This window comes from Ambystoma mexicanum, chromosome 3q, assembly GCF_040938575.1.
Source record: "Ambystoma mexicanum isolate Mex_15411 chromosome 3q, UKY_AmexF1_1, whole genome shotgun sequence".
In the NCBI taxonomy this organism is placed as follows: Eukaryota; Metazoa; Chordata; class Amphibia; order Caudata; family Ambystomatidae; genus Ambystoma; species Ambystoma mexicanum.
In genome coordinates, this window is record NC_090926.1 from 872,433,959 (window position 1) to 872,459,805 (window position 25,847).

The 25,847-nt window shown below is 45.1% G+C and overlaps 1 protein-coding gene across 2 annotated transcripts in view; it reads left to right on the forward strand.

Moving 5' to 3' along the window:
* Window positions 1-25,847, forward strand: part of RHBDL3 (rhomboid like 3) — a 1,128,603-nt gene that overhangs the window by 770,359 nt on the left and 332,397 nt on the right. For both annotated transcript variants that reach the window (XM_069654975.1, XM_069654976.1), the window contains exon 5: window positions 13,362-13,510. In XM_069654975.1, coding sequence (XP_069511076.1) covers window positions 13,362-13,510 — 149 coding nt within the window. The remainder of the gene's footprint in view (window positions 1-13,361; window positions 13,511-25,847) is intronic.

Below are 25,847 nucleotides of genomic sequence, written 5' to 3' on the forward strand. Positions count from 1 at the left end.
GTAGACAACGCAGTCCTGATCTTCGATGACACATGCCCCTGCCTCCTAATACTCTTGGAGCTCTCTGCTGCCACAACTGCATGGGAATCAGGGAGAACATTCTATGTTGATTCCCGACCCATAAGACAGATTTCAGTTTGCCCAAAAGTATGCCTCCAGATCACCACCTCTACCAATCAATGGAGATGTCCCACAAGAATCCATCCTCTAATCCATGATCTTGATCCTCCACATGGAGCCCTTCTGAGCCCTCTTCACAAGGCACACTGTCCACATCCTCCAATATTCAGGAAATACATACATCTATGTGAAAAGATCATCCTTCTAAGACATACCCCATATCAAGACCTCCCCCGGCCAGACTCAAACCTCAATGTCCATCACATAGCTGATATTGAACCCCACCAAATGGAATTTCATATCCTTAACAACAATGCCAAACACCACCAAATCCAGACAAAGTGGCCTGCTGTGACCCCTATGGAGTTTACCCACAGCTGACACCCTGCCCGAGTCTCTAGGATTCCATATATGCAGCCACCTGTCCATCAACGCACACAGTGAAGAAAACAGACAGCATAGCACTAACTACCTACACTGCAGAAAACCATGTTGTTCCTAACAGATATCAGCTTCAGATTCAATGTACATGCCCTTGTGCTGTCCTACCTTGAAACCAGCATGATAATACGCAACGCTGCTACCATGTATGTTCCCTCCTACCTGCCAGTGAAAGTCCCCTTCACTGTCGGTTAGGGCATTAGCCGGAATTAGGACACGGGCAGACTAAAGCAGTTGAAATAAAAAAAGAAAGTACCAGCAAATAGACATTCTCAGTCAACACCCCCACATTGTGGAACCTCATACTCATCAATATGAGACTTCACCCCAGTCGTTTGCAATTCAGAAAATAAATTATGACCCTGCGCTTCAAGGAGGTCTTTTTCAACCCCTCTGTTAGGTAAGAATTTGTAGAGTCCAACTGGTGTGGGACTTTACAAGACTTATCTTTTGGTATTAGGTAACCCACCTTTTTTTAATGGCCTGTACTACACACGTTAGTAGTGTGACTGAGCAGCCAGGCCTACCTTAAGAGGGCTAATTTGAGCTGACATTCTCAATTCTCAATGTACAATGAAATCAGTAAATACAGGTGTCCAAGTAAACACTTACACACTTAAAGTCATGCTATAATTATTTATTTATATATACACAAGGATAATTAGACAATCTTTAAAAAACAGCAACTAATAGTAACATTAATCCCAAAGTTAGGATTCAATTTCAACAAGAGCAATAAAGCAGGTGAATTACTTTTTCTATGTTATACATATTCCAGCACATTGAGTGACGTCATTTGAGGTCACTAAGGACACTGATTTGTGTTCACCATTGCAATATTGAGTTATAAGGAGGGAAAAGTTATAGTAAGACCAGAACATACTTTGTACTCAGAAAAACAGTCAGATACTCCCATAGGGATGTAGGCAGTCTTTTATCCCAGCAGTAATAGTGTTCAACAATTAAAACCTGTCAGGGAACATGCACTTCCAAAGCCAATAGGTTCAGAAGGGGGCCTTTAGGGAGCCAGGACAGCCAAAGTCAGTGGGCTAGTTCAAAGTTCTGATGCACTCTTCTTAGAAAATGTTTTTAAATAGTCAGTAGTTCAATAGAAAATCACAGAAGCTCAAGAGGAGTCACCTTGAAGAAGCACAAGCTGGAAGGCCAGTGCAAGTGAGTTGAGGTCAACTCAAAAGAGGGTAGAATAGCACTCCCCAAGCTAGGCAGCACCACAATTGGCAAAAGGTAGATGTACCCTAAGCCCCACAGTACCTGTGAACTGAAGAATTTATTCCAGCTGGATGCCTTCCTGTTGCAGTGCAGCAGATCCTAGTTCCTGGTCCTTGGTCGTGGTGACGAAAGGGAGAATATCGGGCAGGCTTCTGCAGCAACACTCGAGAGATGGGCTATGCAGCAATGGATTCTCCTTGATTCTGCAACTTTTTGTGGTTTTAGCGCCTTTTTCTCAGCACCAAAGCAGAACGAACAGCTCCGGTCAGAGGTTTCTCGATTCCTCAGTCCTGGACTCTGGTGAGAGTACTCTAGATGATGATTTCCTGCTTCTGTAGGGTCTTCTGAATACCCAGGATGTTTTGGCTGGATTCGCACTTCCGAAGACAATGCACTCGATGATGGTCAGGGGTCCCCGGGCATTGGGATTCTGCAGACATGGAAAGTCACAGCAAGTCGAGGGTTGCACCAAAATGAAGCTTGTCCCAAGGCTAGTTGGTCCCACCGCCCAAGGGAGGAAGTAGTCCGGTATGGGTCTTCACAGTCTAAAGGAAAATGGGGTCAGCACAGCTGCAGTGCTTCACAAGGCACTTTCTGGTCCAGGATGGTGCTGCTGGCGTCTCTTCACATCTTCTTTGTCGGATGTTGTCCTCCAGTGGTCGACTCTGCCTCTAGTCCCAAAAACCTCACATTTTAAGCAAGTTTCCATTCATTCACAGCCAAGGCTTTCAATCACCCAGCAGGGTGTCTGTTCTCCTGGACAGCCAGCCGGCCAATCAGAACTGGTTTTACTCAGGCACACCTAGAGACAAAGAACAGGGAAGTTTCGGGACTCGCCCTCACCTCCTGCCTTTCCAGACACACTGGAGCCTGGGCGGGCTTCAGGGCTGAAGCCGCCAAAGGCAGAATGCATCAAGGACTCAAACCCGATTCAAACAACAGAGTGAAAGTCCAGAAGGAACTAACTGACAAGAAATGGCGAAAAAAGAAGACAGGCCATTTTGAGAAAATGGTCACCTTTGGGTGATGTACTGCAGCTGAGTAATCAGCCTGCAGATACATGGCACAAGGTAGTAAAAAAGAAACCACTGCCACCAGTCATTCAAGTTAGTTAGTGTAACAGAATGTTACATGAGAAGTGGCATTAACAAAGTTACTCACCGTAATGACTACCTTACTCCTAGTCCATAGTCCCCTTTCCTCCATGCTTTTGCGACGTTCCGTACATCGGAACAGGACCGGAGCACTTTTGAAGCATCACCCTTCGCTCCTTTTCTATCACCAAAGTCGAAGGACCATTAGCAAAATAAAGAATACTTATTAGAGGGGACGGCGGGCAGGCGTATGGAGGAAAGAGGACTGTAGACTAGGAGTAAGGTAGTCACTACGGTGAGCAACTTTGTTATACTTCTACATCCCATCCCCTTTCCTCCATACTTATGGGAGATTCCCAAGCACTGACCAAAGAAACAAGAGGATGGAAATTTCCCTAGAATTTCCCCTACTGGAACAGGTTCTTAAGAACTGCCTGGCCAAACTGGGCGTCAGCCCGGCAGCTCAGGTCAAGACAATAGTGTCAAGCCAAGGGAGAAGCCCACTTAGCAGATTTGGCTATGGACTTCCAAGGGACATATTTCTGGAAGCCGCTTTGCCACGGACCAATTGTTCATGAACGCCCTTTGGGAACTGAATTGTATAAGCCTCTGAGATGCATGAAACGATCATCGTGAGATGGACGCTCTCGAAGCCGGTTTCCCTTTTGGGTCACCGAAAGTAACAAAGAGTTGCGAAGAACTTCTAAGATCGCTTGTTTTGTCGAGGTAAAACATCAGAGCTCATCTGACATCTAGGTTATGTAGAACCCTCTCTGCATCTGAGATCGGGTTCGGAAAGAAAACCAGTAAAGATAATGATTGAGTTATGTGGAACTCCGATACAATTTTTGGAAGGAAAGTTAGGAACAGATGTTGGAAACAGAGAGCTTGAAGCTCACTTATTCTTCTCGCAGATGTTACCGCAATCATGAAGGCCACTTTCCAAGAAAGGAACTTGAGCTTGGTAGTGGCCATTGGTTCAAATGACGTATGACACAAAGCGGTGAGGATCACGTTCAGATCCCATATCGGGTGAGGAGGCCTGACCGTCGGAAAAAAGTGAAAAAAACCTGCGAAATGCCTCTTGATTACTGGGTTTGCCAGTGAAAAGGAGCAACTGTCTGTTGATAGATAAGCTGCAATGGCTGATAGATATGTTCTGCACGGTCTGATATAAAATACAAGTCAATAGAAGCCTATTGATCAAGCTGTTTAGCTAGACACCAATGACAAAAACGAAGCCATTTACTTTTGTACTGAGCCCCCATTGAAGGCTTACGTGCGCCTGAATGCTGCACATATTATCCTCTGAAAGGTTAAACTGTGCTAACTCAAGTACCAGGCCACCAAGCTGAAGGATTGTGGGGAGGGGTGCCACACCTGGTGATTGCTCTGGTGAAGGAGGTTGGGAATCTGCGGCAACCTGATCGGATCGGATATTGATAGGTGCTGCAGCTCTGAAAACTAGAACCTGGCTGGCCGCCAAGGAGCTATGAAGAGGAGAGTGCAGTTGGAGGCACTCCTGAGTTTCCAGAGCGACCGACGAATCAACAGCAAAGGCAGGAAGGCATATACCTTCATGTCCCACGGAATCTCGAGAGCATCCCCCAACGAAGATGCTCTGAGACCGTTCCTGGAAGTATAGAGTGGTAGTTTCCTGTTCGTTGCAGTCGCAAAGAGGTCCACCATTGGAGAACCCCATTGCTGGAAAAGCTTGGTAAGAACATGGCTGTTCATTTCCCACTCGTAATTCCCCACAGACTGGCAGCTCGGAAATTTGCTGCAACATTGATCTGACCCGGAATGTACACAGCCTGTAGCCAGACATTGTGTTGGACTGCCCAATTCCAAATTTGGATAGCTAGATCCACCAGAGGTGCCCTAGTGCCCCCCTGCTTGTTGATGTAAAACATAGCTACAGAATTGTCTGTGAATTCGCACCACTCTGTTGATGATGGAAGGCTCGAAAGCTTTCAATGCCAGAAAGACTGGCAGGAGTTATAGGTAGTTGATATGAGACATTCTGTCCTTGGGCGTCCGCAGACCGTACACCTTGAGGTGACTCAGCGTCGCTCCCCACCCTAGGATAGAGGAGTCTGTTATAACCATAATCTGTGGACACTGCTCCTGGAAGGAGGTTCCCACTAAAAGTTTGCTGGCTGTTGACCACCATTGAAGATCTGCTGTCAAGGAGGATGGTATCAGAATCATTTTAGAGTCTGGGTCCACAGCTTGGGACCAGCAGCCCTGAAGCGCTAGCTGTGTGCGCCTCATTTTCATTCTCGCAAGAGGTAGGGCTAACACGCATGAAGCCATCTGGACCAGGAGTCTCTGGAAACACCAGGCCGACATGTGGGAGGAATTCAGGAAAAGATGGCACATGGCTGATAAATCCACAATTCTGTCCTCCATTAGGAACACTTTGGCACTGATAGTATCCCAACGGAAACCTAGAATAATCAGGTCTTGAGCAACCATCATAGACAATTTCCACCAGTTCACTGGCAGCTCCAGTTGGATCAGGAGCTGGAGGAGTGACTGAAGATTGGCCGTTGCAGCCCGTGAGCAAGGACTCTGCAAAAGTCAATCGTCCAAACATGGGTAGACATGAACTCCATGCAGTCTGAGGAATGCTGTGATAGCTGCCATCATCTTCGTGAAGACACGGGTTGCTGAGCTGAGATCAAACGGCAGCACCCGATACTGGAAGTGTTCCGTTCTTATGGAAAACCGAAGGTATTTCCGATGTGGGCCCCAGATCAGGATATGCATGTAAGCATCCTGAAGATCTACCAGATTGAGCCAATTGCCCTTCCGGAGAGAGGACCTTATCTGGCTGGGCGTGATCATCTTGAATTTCTCTTAGGGTAGGAAAATATTGAAGTTGGAGAGGTTGAGGATAGTGTGCAGGCCAGCCTGGTTGGGTTTGGGCACTGTAAACAAATGGGAGTAATAGCCCTCCCCTTGCTCCAGCTCTCTGGGAGGGAGACCCAGTCTGTTGAAGAGGAGGGTGAGCGCGTGGAGTATGAGCGAGGGGCAAGCAGAAGCCTGCCTGGGCGACGGACAAAACCCATCGGTCGTCTGTGATGCTCTGCCATGCCTCCAGATGAGACGGTATACGTCCTCCCACCAGAGTCTCTTGTGGCCGATGGAAAACATAATTTGGATGGTTTGTCAGTGGCAAGACCACCTGTTGCCGAAGAGGAGGCTGATGACTGAGAGAAAAACCGGCCACTTTGCCATTGCTGCTTGCGACAAGGTGCACCAAAGGAACCTTCTGCCCAGCGTGCTTGATGCTCCTGGAACACTATAAAACCTGTGAAGGACCTTGTCTGTGTCCCCAACCTCTGCGTATAGGCCTCTTTAGCTGGGGTTTTGCAAGGACCAACAAAGATTTAGCTGTTTGCGTGCTTGCCTTTGTTTCATTGAGTCTCTCATCGGTTGAGGAGTGGAACAGCTGTTTACCTTCGAAGGGAAGATATACCTTGTCCTGAACCTCCTTCGAGAACTTTGTAGCATGCAACCACGGTTGGCGGGAAATGTCTACTCCAACCATAAGGCCCTGAGCAGAAGTGTCTACATGATGGGCCACGGACTCCAGCAGGTCCTGAGCCAGAACCCTGACATCGGATAGGCCCTCTTTAAAATCTTCCAACCTGTCCTGAGGGATACATTCCTGAAATTCGGAAAGCTCCTTCCACAGCTTGAGATTTGACGCTGCAAGGATGACTTCAGTATTCGCCTGATGCATCTGAAGACCATTGGAAAATACTTTTTTTCCAACAGCGTCAAGAGGTGGGGGCTGCTGCACTACCGAAACCTGCTGAGGGGTCGGAGGAACAGGCTGCTGGTAGAGAGGCTCAGATCCTTAAAGTAAGCTTCATCAGGTCAGAGTGCAAAAGGGCCTGGAATGTACCAAAGAACACGTCCTCAGAGGAATGTCTAGGGAGAGGAGTGGGTAGAGGCCACTCTGGAGGGGCATACCCCCAGGATTGTAAAGAGGCTGGTTGCGAGGATGGCCCTTCTCCAACTGGTTCCGCATAAACTAAGTGAGCGGACGCAAGAGGAAGCAAGACTGTGTGAGGCAGCGGAAACCGTGCAAGCCAATCCATAGGAGTGTGGAAAGGATTCCTATTGTACACATTCCGTGGAAAATGCTGCTCGGCCCCAAAAATAGGCCCCTCTGCACATCCACTGAGAATGTTGGTGTGAAAGAGCTTGTCAAAATGGCCGCCTCTTACCGCGTGAGTTGAACTGCCTTTTTGTCACTGCCTTAGGTGACCTGCGTCACAGGGTTCAGTGAGGCCATTGTCACAACAGGTGTTTCAGGGGCTTTTTTTTAATCCATTTTAGCCTTGTGACAGGGAACCCCGGCTGAGCCGGTACTAGCAGAGGGGGCCTCAGAGAATACTCAGGAATCCAGATTAGATCCCTTTTGGGACACCTCAGGGTGAACCCTGGTACCAGAGCCACTTGTGCCCCTCTCAGAACCAGAAGACCCCGGGATGGAGTTCCCTGGCCGCGGTGCCCTAAAAAGGAAGGAACTTACCAGATGCTCCCTTTTTTCGATGATGAACTGTTGTAAATGTGGAAGAGGGAGCCATTGGAGCACCTCCTCCCACCTGACGAGCCTATGCTGGAGTGCCCAGACGGAGAGAGAGTCACAGTAGGAACAAGAGTCCCCCCAATGTTCCGGGCCCAAGCACTCCAGACAGAGAGAATGTGGATCCGTCCTCACAAAATGCCGTTCGCACGAAGAACAGGACATGAATCCTCGATGCTCCGGCATAGACGGAGGAAAGAAGACTGTGGAACCGCAGCAGGAAGATGAAGGACACACAAACAAAAAAGAAAATTCACTATGATGCAAGTGTGTCTGACCCCGACCGTGTGGAGAAAAAGACTGAAGGGTGGTGCACGGGGCAGAGCTCAGGAAGGCGGGGCTGCGGTCATGTCCAATGGCCCCACGTAAAAGAAAAAGGACAAAAATGTATTTTTGATGCTTCAAAAGTGCTCCGGTCCCGTCCCGATGGACGGAATGTCCCAAAAGTATGTAGAAAAGGGGACGGGACGTAGGTGTAAAAGGAGTTACTGTGTAACCCCCAGCACTCCACATAGGGTGGTATGTGCTGGACCCACAAAGAAAAGGTAAGACAGGAGTCATCTTACTATTCTTGGGAACAATGGTTCACCCAAGAAAATGTAGTTAAACATTAAGAAAAGTGACTTCTCAGTGGCACTGCACAAAGGGTGCTGTGTGTCACAACGCAAAAAGCAGATGCCTATGGAGTTTACCAGGCTCCATTAAACAGTGAGAAACACATACATTCTAGTAAGAAAAAAACACATGAAAGAGTGTGAAAAAAGTCCCACTCACTCAGGAGTTAAAATTAAAAAGTGACAAGTCCAGCAAAAGAGCTGAGGGTCTCTAAGGTTAAAGGTAATTGGCACAGAAATGAACATTCTCCCTAACACCCTCCAAAAAATATACACAGACCAAACCCGCCCACTCCATTAAGTCCACCCTCTACAGCCCATTCCCAGTTTGAACCGCCTCCACTCCTTTCAGCAAAGTTACATGTACCCAACATGCAGTATATTTTAACTATTCTCTGCTACCCTAAATGGTACGCTAATGATAAATGCTATGTTGTAAGGACTAATCCCGAAACAATCTAATATATAGCTTTGTACCAAAGTGTCTCTGAATTAACCGAGGATGAGAACAAGGTAGGGGCAACCCTTTGTTTTCAGTATTTGATCCCTGCATGGTGCCAGCCCCTTCACAAAGAGTGAAATTGTTGCTAAATTCATCCACTCTGTAATAAACGTTTGTCCTAATTCTCTATAGGATTCAAAACTCGGTGCTGAATTGGGTAAGCCCAAAATCTTCTTAAATAATTTTTTTTTCTAAAGTTAACTTGAGAGTCAGGTTATTCCTACCATACAAGCCAGCACTATATAGCTGGATGGCCATAGGCCTACCTAAATAGACCTTCAAAAAGTGCATGTACCGTTTGTGCTTTGACTCTGCACAAATGGCATGTACCAGCGAGTGCATGCACCATTTTAACCGATGTTTACTTATGGGCTTCGTGCCACTTAAGTTTTAAGAAAAAGTTATATGCAGGCAATCAAACACATTTTCAATTTTAAATATGAAGGAACGATCATCAAGGCACATTTTCTGTGGTTGACTTTCTGATCCAGGTTATTCTTGAAAGTCATATAACTCATGATCAATTTATGCCAGGCTTTAGGAGTCCTGGCAAAGAGAAAGAATAACCATCACGATAGGAAAGAATAACCATCACGATAGGATTGGTAAAGTTGCCATGCCCTAGGAGTCCTGGCAAAGAGAAAGAATCAACATCACGATAGGATTGGTAAAGTTGCCATGCCCTAGGAGTCCTGGCAAAGAGAAAGAATAACCATCACGATAGGAAAGAATAACCATCACGATAGGATTGGTAAAGTTGCCATGCCCTAGGAGTCCTGGCAAAGAGAAAGAATCAACATCACGATAGGATTGGTAAAGTTGCCATGCCCTAGGAGTCCTGGCAAAGAGAAAGAATCACCATTACAATGGGATTGGTAAAGTTGCCATGCCCTAGGAGTCCTGGCAAAGAGAAATAATGGCAAAGAGAAAGAATAACCATCACGATAGGATTGGTAAAGTTGCCATGCCCTAGGAGTCCTGGCAAAGAGAAAGAATCACCATCACGATAGGATTGGTAAAGTTGCCATGCCCTAGGAGTCCTGGCAAAGAGAAAGAATCACCTTTCGATAGGATTGGTAAAGTTGCCATGCCCTAGGAGTCCTGGCAAAGAGAAAGAATCAACATCACGATAGGATTGGTAAAGTTGCCACGCCCTAGGAGTCCTGGCAAAGAGAAAGAATAACCATCACGATAGGATTGGTAAAGTTGTCATGCCCTAGGAGTCCTGGCAAAGAGAAAGAATCACCATCACGATAGGATTGGTAAAGTTGCCATGCCCTAGGAGTCCTGGCAAAGAGAAAGAATCACCATCACGATAGGATTGGTAAAGTTGCCATGCCCTAGGAGTCCTGGCAAAGAGAAAGAATCACCATCACGATAGGATTGGTAAAGTTGCCATGCCCTAGGAGTCCTGGCAAAGAGAAAGAATCACCATCACGATAGGATTGGTAAAGTTGCCATGCCCTAGGAGTCCTGGCAAAGAGAAAGAATCACCATCACGATAGGATTGGTAAAGTTGCCATGCCCTAGGATTCCTGGCAAAGAGAAAGAATCACCATCACGATAGGATTGGCAAAGAGAAAGAATGGCAAAGAGAAAGAATCACCATCACGATAGGATTGGTAAAGTTGCCATTCCCTAGGAGTCCTGGCAAAGAGAAAGAATCACCATCACGATAGGATTGGTAAAGTTGCCATGCCCTAGGAGTCCTGGCAAAGAGAAAGAATCACCATCACGATAGGATTGGTAAAGTTGCCATGCCCTAGGAGTCCTGGCAAAGAGAAAGAATCACCATCACGATAGGATTGGTAAAGTTGCCATGCCCTAGGAGTCCTGGCAAAGAGAAAGAATCACCATCACGATAGGATTGGTAAAGTTGCCATGCCCTAGGAGTCCTGGCAATGGGAATAAATGACCATCACGATGGGATTGGTAAAGTTGTCTAGTGTAGTCTAGTCACATCTAAGCCTTGGTTCACAAGATGTTCATACAGGCCATTTGTATATAAATTAAATAACAATGGAGCCATATCACTGCCTTGACTCACACCACAAATCCTTGGTAAAGTTGCACATAGCTTTTGTCTGCCAATGGAGTCAAATGTTCTACTGAGATTCACAAAACCACGAAAATTGGTTGCTTCTTAGTAAAAACACACTTTGCCAAAATAAGATACAGATTAAGACGTAGATATTATATCTAGACCCTCTCTAAATGCTATTTAAGTAAAAATTTAAATATTATTCTCTTTGAGCCATCTTTGCATTTTATTAAAATAATGTTACCATATAGCTTAAAAGAGGAATCCATCAGGGATATCTGGTGATAGATATCTGTCCACTTTTCTATGTAGTGGGCTGGATAAATATTGAGTTTAACAATTGTGTTAACTATATTGGAAAGGGTTAGAACCCAACGTTCTGGATTAGATGTATAGGCTTTTCTCTCTCATGTTCCTGAGAGCAACATAGACTTCAAGATGCGATATAGTCATTTGGGAAGATAGTGAATTCTTTGGGCTCTCAAGTAGCTTGGTTAAATGTGATAGCTATATTCTGGGACGTTTGTTTCAATATTATTAATGTCCCTGGACCAGAGGGTATTATTCAAACTGCTTACTACAACTGGTCCCACACCTTTCTTGCTGCCTCCAATGCTAACCCTACTCTTCCATCTACTTTTCTCCTGACCACCTGACTCCATCACCCAAAGTCTGCAAACTCTGATCCTTTTCTACATCAATCAAAGAATCCAACATTTCATCATGATATCAGATGCGCTTCTTACTTGGGTAACTTGCGTAGTTTGTTCAGGGTAGAGGTTGGATCTGTCATGTATGGCAGTCACCTCGACCCCCAGAGCTACAGGAGGAGAGAGGGGCTGTTCCTAAGAATAAATCCCAGATGACGTTCAACTGGATCCTGGGTTTAGAAGGCAGGGTTGTTCAGTGTTCTAAGGCAATAGAAGTAAGTTCAAATGAGCAGGAAAACATCAGTTCGGAACTCAGAGACAGGAAAAGAAAGAGCAGCAAGAATGGAAGAACAAGGGAAAGACACAGAAGTGTCAGTGCAATGGAAAGAGGTTGCGATGCATGGTTTACCAGAGCCGCACTGCTCTTGTAGCGCTTGTCAGAGTGGCAACGCTTCTGGGTAGCAGTGACGTTCCTCCACACATGATGCACAGCGGCTGCCATCTTGAGATGGACAACACAGCATGGCACAGCTGCCATGTGGGTATGGGTCTCAAAGGTCGCCATTGCAACCAAAGGGATTGATGTGGAAGCAGTCTGTCACATGATTACTGTCATTGTGGTCAGGGTTAAACCTTCTCAACATAATGAATATTGCCATCACTTCACCCATACTTCAGCCAAAACACTTGGCTGTACCCTTCTGCTGGGAAGAAAGGACTACTGCCCAAGCCTGCTCATTGGTCTCCTGCTTTGCTCCGTCTCTCCTTGAAACAAAGTTCTCAACTTTGTCACCATTAACCTCTACAACCTATCCAGATTCACATCGGTAAAGACCTCAGAGTGGGAGGCCACCATGTTCCCTCTCTGGGAATCAGGTAAGTGCACTCCCTGTGCCCCCTGCAACCTCTGTGGCCCCCACGTTCCCATCCCCTAACCCCTTTTCCACATATTTAAGACTCCCACACTCCCTCCTCACTTATCTTTTGCTGCATTGTACCTCGGTGATGGCGCATCTCCAACTCCTGAATGGCCGCAATGGAAAGAATAAAGGGACTACGAGTAGTTCCATTCTCCCTAATCCGTGGCGGCCATCTTTTTATGTAGTTTTATTGCTAGGTGAAGAACGGCAAACAAACACGCTGTTTCTCAGCTTGTGATAAAAACACTATTAATACCCTGGTACAATGTGCTGGGGTACTAATAGCAATATAACCTTCAGAGGGTGGCATTAACGGTGAGGTAATGCTCCGGGGCGCACGCTAAAGCCCTCACTTCAATCGGGCTTCTAACTGCTGCAGTGGGGCATTACTTCACTGGTAATGGCCCCCTTCTCGGGTTATATTGCTTAAATATATCTCTTGGAATGCCCAAAGAGCATTTTCATTGGACAATCTCGGGGCCATGCAAATCAATATAGTCCAGATTGTTCAGAACACTGCATTCCAAAGCTACCAGCAGCACAGGTGTACTGAAGCCAATTACCTGTGACCATCCAGACCGAGTTATGCACTAACTACTTCTATATAGTTATATATGCTAGATGGTATCAAGAGCAACACAGGTTATAATAGATTTATAGACTCTAAAGATGGGCCGTACTGGCCATTGTAAACAATGGGTCAGCAGAGGGCCTTTACCACTGCTAGCCACTCGATGGTTTGCTCCCAACATTCCCCCTCAATGCTCAGTGTCTTCTTTAGCCAACATTCCACCAGGTGAATGCTCACTGTAAAGCTCCGAGAACATTCTCCAATGGGTTTCTTTTCTGTCTTACCTGTATTTAACCCGTTTTTTGGGATTTGGCCATATTATAATGGCATTAAAGCCCAGAAGCAGGGCTGCAACAGGTGTTCTCCCCCTTGACCCATATTATGTGCCCTTGGCTGCGCCTCGCTCCCATTACTCAGATATGGGTCAATAACACCGGTTACAGCCATCCCTCTAGGGCTGCAATTTATCACTGTTGCCGAATATTTTGTCAGTATACAGTATTGCCCAGGATTGGGGATTAATTTATTTCCGGGGTACAGATACTTAATGGCGAATCCCCTCACCTGTTTTCCAGGTTGCCTTCTTTGTTTACTATGGACTGGTGCTCGACAGATTCGTGCTACAGGTCACTCACCCCTTATATTTGAAGAACCCTCTGGTATACCACCCGCAGCTCCGTGCCCAGGCCTGGCGGTACCTCAGCTACATATTCATGCACGCAGGGTGAGTACAGAGCGCAGCCTTTACCAGTTCTCAGATTGCTTAGGCTCTTCCTGTCTTTCATCAATGTTTACATGTAAATGCACAGAATATGGACAGAACTACATGTGAAGAAACTCAGGGTTTTTTCAACATGTCCCTGAACGTATATGTACTTACCATAGCTGTATTTACCCATGTCCATACCTACAGTGAAACATGCCGAAGCGAATGTGCACATACCTTAGCTGTCATTGCCCAGTTGGCCTGTGCTACATAGGCAATTTGCAATAGAAAACACAGTCCGGGAGCTCGTTAACTGCTGGTTCGCACACCCAGACACATGGAAGCACTGCCTAATATGTGTACAGCCACCCAAGAAGTAGTGTATCCTGGAGCAGTTCACCCAGGCACACAGGCTGCTCTAGGGCCGGTAGACCCAAGAGATGTTGCACTCAGCCATGTGCTTTCCTGCTTGAGGAGCAGGTCATTGTTGTCCAACATCAGCTATAAAGAGCTATGGTGTCCTCTTTTGAGGGGCCGTGTGGGTGAGCACTACAGAATTAAGTATCCCAAAGGCAATTCCCACAAAACAGCTTCCTCCCTTCAAGCTATGAGGTTCTTCTTAATATCCACCTGACACATACACAAACAAACCTACTCAACATGAATTTAGGTGAGAACACATGGTTTTCCAAAAAATATACATATTTTAATGTTTGTATATTTATAAAACACAATCATTATCCACAAATATTAAAAATAGACCCAAAAATTCACTAATCTAAATTATTTGTCTGAAACATCATTTCATTCTGGTATAAATGCATCACGACACACATTTCCATATTGCCATACAGCCATAGCACAATCCAAACTAATCATGGCAAAATTTGGGAAATTTTCAATGAAGCCAGCCTGGTCTTACTGGACTCAAAAGGCAATTCCGGCCATATTATACGGCTTAGAAACACTACCAAGTACCACCGTATTTGATTTTGATAAATGGGAAGCCAAATTTTGGAAACAAATTTTGCATCTACCGGGCTGTGTTCCAGATACCTGGATTAGATATGAGCTGGGCCTAGTATCCCTCCAAGCCCTCCACAACTGGAGATTATGTTCTCTATTTAGGAAATGCCTTTTATCAACCTCAGTTGAATCCACATTGCAATCTTTAACTGCCTATATGTTTTCAACTAAGGACAAGTTTATTACAACTTGGTTGAGCAAGATTGATCACATCCTTTGTAATGCCGATATTTCATTTGAATTGCTGATTACTAATCCGTCTCAAGCCAAAGTGAAACTACATCAGGCTGATTGGATAAAGACGTATGATAATTGCCTACAATACAAAGATGGAGACCATAATAGATTTCCACCTAAAAAACTCAAAATGTTGCCTCCCTATCTCTTAAGATCCCCGACTCCGGCATATAGATCTGCAATCATGCGCCTACGTTTCAATTTGTGGCTGACACGAGAGGTCCTAACGAAACGGCACTTGATGATCTCAGCCGATAATATTTGTCAGTTTTGTGGTACAAATAGTGTCCCAGAGACTCTTCAACATCTTATAACCCAGTGCCCTTGTCTAATATCCCGCAGACAGACACATTTTGGGAAACACTGTCAATTCCTCGCAAATCTTAGTGAGGATATATGTTGGTCTGTTATTCTGAGTTGTTCCAAGCCAATGATACAATTTGCTACAGTGAATTTTCTATTAAGCCTCAAGCTAACGCCAGACCCCACAGTATAGTGAATTGTTTGACATGGATACATAACATTTTTGAGCCTTATATTGCAATAGCACTACCATCACATATTGCAAAGGCTGGCATTGATTGTCGACCACATTGTATGAAAAGAACTTGTGCAATTCGGAAAGAATCTATGGTTTGTACCATGTGAAGAAATAATTGCTGATTAGTTGTGAACTGTGAATGTATTTTATAAGTTGCTTACTTGTCAAGATTATTCATTTTAAATGTGCTGTTTTAGTTTTTGAGTGGAATTTTCTAAGAATTTTTTTTAAAATTTTTTTTTTGTTTTCTCTCTTTCGTACTTATTGACCTTATTGATCAAAATTATCAATGGAATCACAAACTACTTATCTGACATTGATTGATATGCTATTGTCATTTTAATTCTAATTGATACATTGTATACTATGTCTTATTTTTGATATTGTAAGGTTGATTAAATTCAACTGATTCAATAAAAAAATAAATATTGTCAATAGATGAGTAAAATATTCGAGCTATTAATCATGTGTCTTTTATAAGACTCCCTTTTGAGGGAGAGTAGATGGGTCAAAACTTAACACGTGTTTCTAGAACCCATATACATTTTTAAAATACAGTCAAGTTAATATTTATTTGCATTTCCTGTTGGTTCTGTCTTCAGGACACTCTTTATTTTCATCACGTAGTGACATTTAACGTGTTGCATACTAGGAACGTGGTGCGTTCCAAACAATCTGTGGCTCCTTTTTCACTTATAAGGTTTATTTCGTAACCCGTCGATCCTGTTTATATCGTATGAAAGGCATGAATACCCAGTAGTGCATGTAGCCACTCTTCGTTGGACCGGAAACTAATTATTTACATCTTCTTCTCGCGGCGCTATACACGCATAGATGGGCACTGCTTGTGTTTCTCAGGTGAAGCCGTAAGTAGGCGTATCGACAGGCCTTAGTAGGCCCGAAGTACGACACCGTCCTCTTCCCCTTCCGTTAGTACGCCAGTCTTCTTGGTTGCTGTTTTGTGGGACTTGCCTTTGGTATACTTAATGGTTGTGCAACAGACAGTGCCCTATGATACAACAGGCGTGGTTTTCATGAGTGGGACCATGCTGTTAGCAGTGACATTCCAAAATCTAGTTCAACTGCACAGTCTTGCATGTTTCCACTGGAGCAGAAGACCTCAGCCCTTATGTGCCTATGGCATTCTTTGATTACGTGCATTCTATTGTGGGTATTTGTTGAGCACGAGCCATGCTTCGGGAATCAGTGCTTCAGGTGTTTAGATTGATAATGTGTTGACTGTTATCCTAACCAGATCTGCTTAAACAAACATATTGGCTGCTTGATCATTGCCTGGAACTTCCGTTAGCCAAAGAAAGCTAATTTCTGACCTGATCCTCTGGCACCTAGAGAGGAGTGTGATAGTCCATCAAACGCACTTTCCCGCCTTAATTATTCCATTCTAAGGGTGGTCTGATAGCCTGGTAGCCAATGCCTAGATGTGTTCCCCCCCAGGAGAAGGGAGCCACGAGATATGCCAAAAGCTAAGACAATGCTTGGTCTACATTTACCCAGGTAGAAGTGAACTTCAATTAGGATTTGCAAGTATAACCAGGCCGTAGACACTGCTTAGTCGTTTGCTGCATCTTGTTTTCTGTGCAATATACTATAGCGCCCATTTGTGAAACCAGTTTTACAGGCCGTGCAATTCCTTTGAAATATAGTGAACTTTCAGAATGAGAAGTCAGACTGCAATTACCCGGGATTTCTCACACCATACACCCAACTCCAGTCAGAATGCAACTTGATAAATGCATGGTCTTCATGTGGGAAGTCACAGGGTGTCTCTCCAAGCATCGATAGCTTTAAGCATCCAACGGCTCACATAAAAATGAAGACCGGGATAAAATCTGAAGTACTCCCACCCTTGGGTAATTGCATTTCATTGTGTCCACTGGAACATAATCAAGATGTTGGCCAGCTACTTGAGAAAGTAAGGAGATGGGCTGGGGGATTTATTCTGTCAAAGAGTCACAAGAGTCAATCTGTCCAGCCTTTGAAGGGGAGTCATACTGATCCTCGAGCATGGTTGGACCTGTTGAAGGTTATCCATCATGAATGAGGAAGTAATCAGTGCATGGTGGCATCACACCCCAGGTGAAGCGGCTGGAAGCACATCGCTACACGCCCTCCTTACATGAAGCAGACAGTGCATTGGGTGGACTTGTTGATCCACCAAAGAGTAGATTCCACTTGGGTTTCCGAAATGTTTGGAGGATCACCAATCCACCCCTCATTAGGATGACCAATCCTGCACGAGAGCTGGGTCAGCCATGATGATGCACAGGGCACCTTCCAGACCTGCCTTTTACTGATACTATAATGCAGGATAGAGCTGGAGAGGTTGCCTGAGCCCATAATCGCTTTACTCTACTCAGTACATGTTGCCTAGAGAGCCTGTAAGGGAGGTCAAATCCAGAACCTGGGATTGCATTGAGCAGCATTAAGACTTCCAGACCCCACAGCAGGGACTGGGAAACTCCTGCAGTGCCTCACAGAAGCCTAACCAGAGGCACAGTACTAGGGACCGCCACAAAACTGAGCATACGTGCACCAACTCCTACATTCTGGTAGGCCATTAGCCTTCTGACGATCCTGATTGGGTTTTGCTAAACGTAATGCCAAGGTCTTTTTAATGCCAGATTAAAGCAGTGAGGTGAAGATTTCTGATGTATAAGAGACAAAAAACTCTAATTGTGCATCTGGACACTTTTGGGGAAAAAAACTCTCACACAGTGCATTTCTTGACTGTTTATTTAATGAAGTTTATACCTTCTCCTCCTCAAATGCAATACGAAGTGTCTAAGAATGGGGACCTGTCATTTTCCCTCTGTAAGAATTTAAGGATGTACCAAATCCCCAGCTACGCTAAAACAGGCGGTTACAAAGGTAATGCATGTTTAGAGCTCATCTGAGTGTCTCCAGTGATATACATGTTCACTATTCTAAGGCATGAGGGTGTGAGGTGTGCTATGAAAGCGCCGTGTTCTTTACGGCCAACTCATAATTTCTATTTTATTTCTTTATTTATTTTATTATTTATTTATATTCAGGAGGAACAATGCTCTTTTGATCACAAATGTAAGTACATTAGATAAACAATCCGATTTGACGGGAAGCTTCTTACAATGGGGTGAGTTTGAGGGACATTCTGACCGTGAAGGGCAGTAAATGGAACAGTCACCGGGGACAATACATAAGTAGTCAAACATAGATTAAGGACAACCAACATTGGACATTTAAATGCAGGTAGGCGGTACAGCCAGCTGTGCTGGGGATGTGACCATGATGGGTGAAGCACTAGAGTGGAGGCAGAGGAAGTAAGGGACAGAGGCAGATTAGAGGCAAGGTAAACATGTTAGCTAGCAGGCACATGAGAGTTATGTTAAGAAGGTAACTAAGAGGCAAGGAGGTAGGCTTTTCGTTTGGTTTTGAACAAATCCGCGTGGACTATTTCTCGGATATCCAGGGGAAGAGAATTCCATGAAAGTGGAGCAAGAAGAGAGAAAGAGCGGAAGTGAGAGGAAGCACAGGCAGGGTGAGGAGGAACAAGGGTAGTCAAGAAGGCAGAACAGAGATTACAAGAAGGCTTGTAGAGTTGGATAGAGGCAGGTAGATGTCTCGGGAGGATAGCTAATGGGCATCGCGCTCGCTTTGGAAGCAATAGCGGTTCGAATCCCAGGTCCGCGCTTAGAAAAATCTGGGTATTTAGTGTATTATAAATAACCACTTATAATTATAGACACAATGGTGCCTTACCGTGGACAGATTTGCGAACCAGGAGAAAATGTTTTAATTTTGCATTGTCAGCCATCCAGCCTGGTAGGTGTGAAGAGAGGGAGTTCAAAGAGGGTCCTGGTAGTGAAGTTAATGATCTTGCCGAGAGGACAGAAAGCATAGACACCTTGAGATTGATCTTCTCTATTCTGAGACCCAAAATCACTTGCTATATAGTGGCTAGTTGATATCTCTACAGACCACCAGTGGCATAAAATACCTTTTTTACCTGTGGCCAGACCTTTGTTAATCCACCAGTGTTTCGGACCACCATATTTTTAGCAGTTCCTTTTACAGAGGACGGAATCAACCACTGTTTTGTAAGGTTGTGCAGCTGAACAGACCTGTTCCCCATAGTTAACGCAGCACAAGCCCCCCTGGGGTCCATTTTGACAAGATTCCACCCCAGAATCAGGCAGACTCTGAAACTGGGTCGGGCACTTAAATCGCAGAGCGATGCCCCCTTTTTTACTTCATTGAATCCAGTGGCTGGTTGTTTAACCAGTATGTTGCTAATAGTATCATTGTGGTCGTTTGGTTTGAGTGCCATGTGTAAGAGCCTTTCTCGGGCCAGTGTAAGCTTAGAAGTGTCTACTGGTTTTTGTACTGTGGCTGGGAGGATAGCTCAGGGGCAACATGTTGGTCTTTGAAGCAAGACAACGTAACGAATCCCAGTCTCGACTTAGAAACTGGTCTCCAGTATTAAGCGCTTTATAAAAAAACAATTATAATTATTTAGAAAAGAATTCCATTAGAGCGTGAGATGTCCACCACCTACTAAACTGTTGACCACAAAGTGATTCTTAACCTACTTACTACACAGATGTACTTCAGCAACTCAGTTCTGCAATGGTTTGCCTCCTACCTCATGGAAGAGCAGCAACTTGTCCAGATGGCACCAATAGATCCCAACACCGCCTCATAGCCTGCAGAGCCCCAAAATGGTCCATCCTTCCCCAGTCATCTTCTGACTTTAAGTGAAACCACTGGTGAAGCTTCTCACAAACCCTGACATCAAGGTCAACCAACAGTATGACCTCATAGGGGAGGAAGAAGCAGGGCTCTTTATGCAGAGGTGTTCTGGGAATGACGTGTAGAGGTTTGGCATCCTGACCTGGTGGCTGCAGAAGGGAGCTCTCTCTCTGGGATGGTTAGGCCCACAACAGCCGCAGCAGGAATTTGGCCCAATGGAGCTGGGCGTGAAGGGGAGGGCCTGAGTGACTGCTGCCATATACAGCCGCTGCAGCCTTGTTGGACTGTGTGAAGGGACCTGGGAGCAGTGAACATGGCTGACCTGGTAGCTTGCCAGACAGACACTGGCGGGAAATACCAGTCGGAAGACCTTCCTGACAAGCGGCTTATGCACTCTGGGCAATGCTTTGGGTAATCCTGCACGTTAGGAATATTGAGGATATTTGACCCCCTGGAGCATGTTGGGGTTTCAGGAATGGCCAGAGGTGGCTGAACTGAAGACCTAACATCTGGCAGGCTGACTATACCTCAGTGGCTGTGAAAGTTTGGTGCCTTGGCTAAGGGACTGGCCCCTACTTTCCTCCTCCTCCCTTACCAGGCAACATGTACACCAATGGGCACAGCAGGACAAAGGATGGCATCTCAATCAAAATAACAATTTTCACTTGTATTGACCCCTGGCCGCCTCCTCAACTAGGAGGCAGACAGAGCGACATAGCGACCACCTAAACCCCCCATCCCTCGAGCATTCCTCTCACCATATGGGGGTCTTTGCTCTCCCCCATCAGGTTCCTTTCTACTGAACGGGGTTTGATGTGTGCCAGGTGTCTGTCACTGAGAACCTTTGGCACTTCCAATGGCTTGCCCTCCAGTTACCCTCTTCCTGATGGCTCTGTGCCATTTTCCTTATGCCTTATACCTCACAATGGGTCACCTCTGTTTTTTTGGAAGAGGGACCTACTATAATTTAAGGGAAAAAACATACACTCTCAAGCAGAAGTAGGCAACCCCACCCTCAGTTATGTTCCGGTCAACTACGTTCATGGGAAATGAATGTTCTTTTTTTTTTTTTTTTTGCTGCATAATTTCATTTTATTGTGCTAAAGTTAAGTACACTACGTTACTACCTACATACAAAAAAACAAAGTGCTAATCGAAAGCAGACTCAGTGGGAAAAGCCAGGCTAGCAGTGCACCTGGGGTCTGCATGGCAGTTTTTGGATCATAGTGAAAATCAACATTTGTTGCATGTCAGTTCTTCGGGCCTGTACAAGTCTGACTGCACGTGCCTCCTCCTCAGCGCATGCACTCCAGTCAGGGGGTGATTGTTCAGCTGGCTGTGCTTTTCCATCAGCTCATACTTTGGCCGGACAGCAGGGACTGGACACTCTAAAGAGATTAATCGCCATCACGCTTGGAGGAACAAGACCCAGGCACAGGAGCAGCAGGTCCAGTCAGGGCAGGACTCAGGAGGAGGTGTCACAAGCAGTGTCATATTATCTAGATGCTGTAATGCTATCCCCCACAGCGGGACGAGGACGTGGAGCAGAAGAGAGGCACTTTTAATGTCTTCCTCATCAGAGATATATATCCCGTGCATGTAATTTTTTTTTTTTAATTCTTTATTTTAATTTTAGTACTTAGAACAGGACTGAACAATAAATCACAAAGTATCATAACACAGCATAAAGGATATAAACATGTAGGAATAGAAAAAGAAAGAATTTAACGATGAACTAGTACCTACTCAAAAAAGCTCCCCAGACCTTTGTATATAAACTCAATTTCCCCATTTTTCTGTATATAAATTTCTCAATATTCACTAAGCAGTTCATTTCTGTAATCCAATCCTCCAATATTGGTGAGACACACGATTTCCAGCTCCTCAAAATCATTTTTTTGCAAATAGAAGCACCTCTGAACAAAAATTTCTTTTCTGATAGTGAAAGGTCGTCAAGTAAATCATCGCAGCCTAGCACCATAGTCTTAAAATCCAAGTCAATATATTGGTCCAGAACCCCGAGACAAATAATACAAACCTCATGCCAAAAACCACGAACCCTCACACAGTCCCACAGCAAATGTTCCATACTGCCTTTCTCACTCCAGCAACACCAACAAACATCAGAATCAGACAAACCTCTATTTTCAAGCCTTTCCGGGCTCCAAAAAACTCTATTGAGAATTTTAATTTGTCTCAAACGTTCAGTCAAACTTATCGAACAAAGCTTCACATTGGCACACATCACAAGCCACAGGTCAGAAGTGATTTCACAACCCACTCTTCTGCTCCATTCATTAAGTAATTCAGTATTCTCCTTATAATTCGATACAATTCGATGATAAACCCTACTCGCAAGTGACTGAACGCCAGTAGTGAAAAGTTCAACATTCGCATCCCCGTCACAATGCACTTCACCAATACATCTCTTCAATTTCCTGCTTGAGTTTCCTTCTGCCTCCATGGATCTTGCCTTTTTATCACTGATTCTGCATGTCTCTTTTATTTTTTATGCATATGCTTAGGTGGGTCTGACTACATATGTTTGCATATCTTCTGCCTAGTGCCAAGATGCCTCTTTGGAGACGAACAGGTGCTCTTAAAATAATAAATCAAATCAAACAGGGATCAACATTGCAGATTAGAAGAGACTCCCTTGCTTAATAATAAAGCTAACAGTAGCTACACTAATTACTCCTCCAAGACCACGTGACCTTTAACACACCTGCACTAAATAGAAGACTTTGCCAAAAACGTCCATCCTACCTGGATGACCTCACTATCTCTGGAGGCCTCTACAGGACCAGAAACCATGACATTGCCTGATTTCCATCTAAGACATGCAAGAAGGAAAGTACACGAAAACAGGCTTTCTCCTGCTACACAGCCGGCTTCTGGAATAACGCACTTGTGCAGAGCGCCTGGAGACTTGCCTTGGATGGTAGCGCTGCACGGTATAAATCAACATAAAATAACCTGTTGGAGTGGTCCCATTTCTCTTGCACTTCAGAGCACCTGAAGTTCCTGCTCTTCAAGGAACTCCTAGTAGCCCTTTGACTCCCTCATAGCCCTTCTTCCTCGCCCCTTCACCTCCCCTCAGGTAGTATAAGCCGGAAACGATTGCATTGGTGTACAGCTAGGGGGAGAAGACATGTGAGGAGGGGCACACAACTTGGGCATGTTGTTTGGTTATTTTCCAACCCATTAACTGCCCATGGCCATGCTATTATTCCCTATGGCCATCTCCACCCAAAACCTGCCCTACCCGCCTAAAAGGGATCTCTTTAAGCTAGGTCGATCAAGCAGCAACATCAAATTTGAGCCTGATAGCTACTTCTAAACTGTCTGCTGATAATGAATGGCTTAATTGTAGCTGTAAATGCTCTTTAAGGTAGGTCTATCAAGCAGTAACATCAAAATTGAGCCTGCTAGTTACTCCTTAGCTTTCTGCTGAGAGTTACTGGCTTAATTGTAGCTGCAAATGCTCTACTGGTGTAATAGAAAAATGTCTTAGCCGGGTGTGCCTTCAGCCACTTGATTTTTAGCTCATATCCATGCAGTGAAGTCCTGTTAAAAATAAAATAAAAAGCATTGGCAAAGCAACAGTTGCGTATTTTCCAGGCACTTCTATCATATGCCAGGTAATCATACCATTTTCTAGCTGTTGCCATCTTACGGCCAGGTAGTACCATTATGGTAGGGCAGCACATGGCAAATGCCTATCCCATGCCTACACAAAACTGTTGGCTTTGCCAATCCTTACTTGTCCAGCACTCTGTTGCTTTATAAACCCTATACATACATACATACATACATAATGAACTCCATAGACATAATCTGCCTTATGCAATGCTTTCCCGGGTGTTCTTTTCACTGGAGGGAGGAGTGGGGGGTGGGTGTGGGGGTGGTCATTATCTTTACGCCTCCTGACATTCCAAGAAAGCGATTACAAGCACAGGCATCGCAACACAGCGGGGGATCTGTGAGCCCCCCAGGGCCATTGCACTCTAAGAGCCTTCTGAATTAAAAAACGCTTGCTTAATGTTATTAGTCTTTTATTTAAATTGTGATGGCATGTTGTGTAGCTAATTCTGCAAAGCTGTTCCTTCTTCAACTCTATTAGTCAAAAACCTGAGTGATGTGTGGGGGGAGGTGGGTGGGGCTGAGTGTTATGGAAGAAAACAAACCTGGGTATTATGCTAACGAAATATGTTCTGTACTGAGTTCATCACAAAATATCACTGCCTTCTGCACTTTATGGAAATGGGCCATGTGGATAAAGGGATGTTTTATTTTACAGGTGGCCGTGTGTGACAAATCAACTAACAGAGTACCAGTGGTCCAGGGATGAATATCGGTTTCTAAACCATCAATCAGCCCCACACCTCTAGTACATTAGAAGGGGACCGAACAGATCGAAAACACAAGCAAATTATAAACTTACTTGTCCAATTTTGGTAACGTGGACGGAACGGTAGGCTTATCTCCGCAAAGTCGTGGATCGTTGTTTAGTTGCAGCACAGCCAAAATACAATTACTACCCAATGATAAAAGGGACTGTTCAGTCAAGGTTTTATACAAATATCGACTTTATTATTATTCAACAGACAGTTATTGCATACTAAAAAATGCAACCCACCCTGTAAAGGAATGCAGAGGACAAACAGTTTCAGGAAGGAAAAGGGATGTACTCTGGGTACTAACAGGAGGGTAGTTGGAGGAGTAATTAATCGCAATAGTTCAAGGATACTTGGCTTCAGCCCAAAGGGAGCAATGGGTCATACAATGTTACTAGGGGCCTTCGGAGATGGACCGGAGGACAGAACCGCAATGTACCTTGTGCTTGTAGAAGTTCTTGGTGCTCGAAAAAGCTTCTGCGACAGAGTGCAAGTAGGGAAACAGCTGTGGGTATCAGGCGGCAGCCAGCTCAGCGAGCAATGCTGAACAGACGGCTGCAGCCTGGCCTACACAGCGGCTCAGGTTCAGGAATCGTTGTCTCAGTGCTGGTTGGTGGGTTTGAAGCACTGGTCGAGGCATCTCGGACGACGTTAGCGACTGTGGCGTGACAGCAGTCAGTGGTGCAGTCAGTTGCAGCTCGAGGGGGTCGGCTGACTCTAAAATGTCCTTTAAGATGGACAATGTCCTTTAGGCCAGCTGCTGCTTGATGCTTGTCGATGCTCTCCTTGCTTCTTCACTGGGCTTCTGTCGTCTTTTAAGGAAGACGGCCCAAACTGAGGAGAGTTTTGAAGCCACCGGCCTTGCCCTGGGTTGGGCACAGAGACTCTCTGGCACGTCCCACCTAGGAAGCTTGCTCGCAGAGCCTAGCAGGGCATGCTGTGCACTGGCTGTGTACTGGTTCTGGAGCTGCTAGAGGGTCCTCTGGATTCAATATCCCCTCTGTTCCCTGGGAGATGTTAAGGGGAGGATCTTGCTTCCCTCTTCGGAAATCCTGACTTTCCTTCACTGGTGGAAGCAGTAAGGCAGACTGTACCTGCAGCTGGGGTCCAAATAAGGTCTTTTTGTTATTACTTGCAAAGTCTTCAGATGATCAGCCAAAAGAGGAGCTCGGCCCTCTTTTAAAGCCAAATGGCTCACAGGGATTGGTGTAGGCTAAGCCTATCTTAATGAACCAATCCTGGGTTCCTTGACAACAATCTCCTGTATGTGTGAGGTCATAACCAGAGTGCTTTGTAACAGAAAAGGTAAAGGGGTGAACACATGTAATACTAAGTCCCTCCCATCTTCCTGTCTGTTGTGGATCAAAGGGTCTCTGTAGTTAATGGAGCTCTCTGTGGTTCCTGT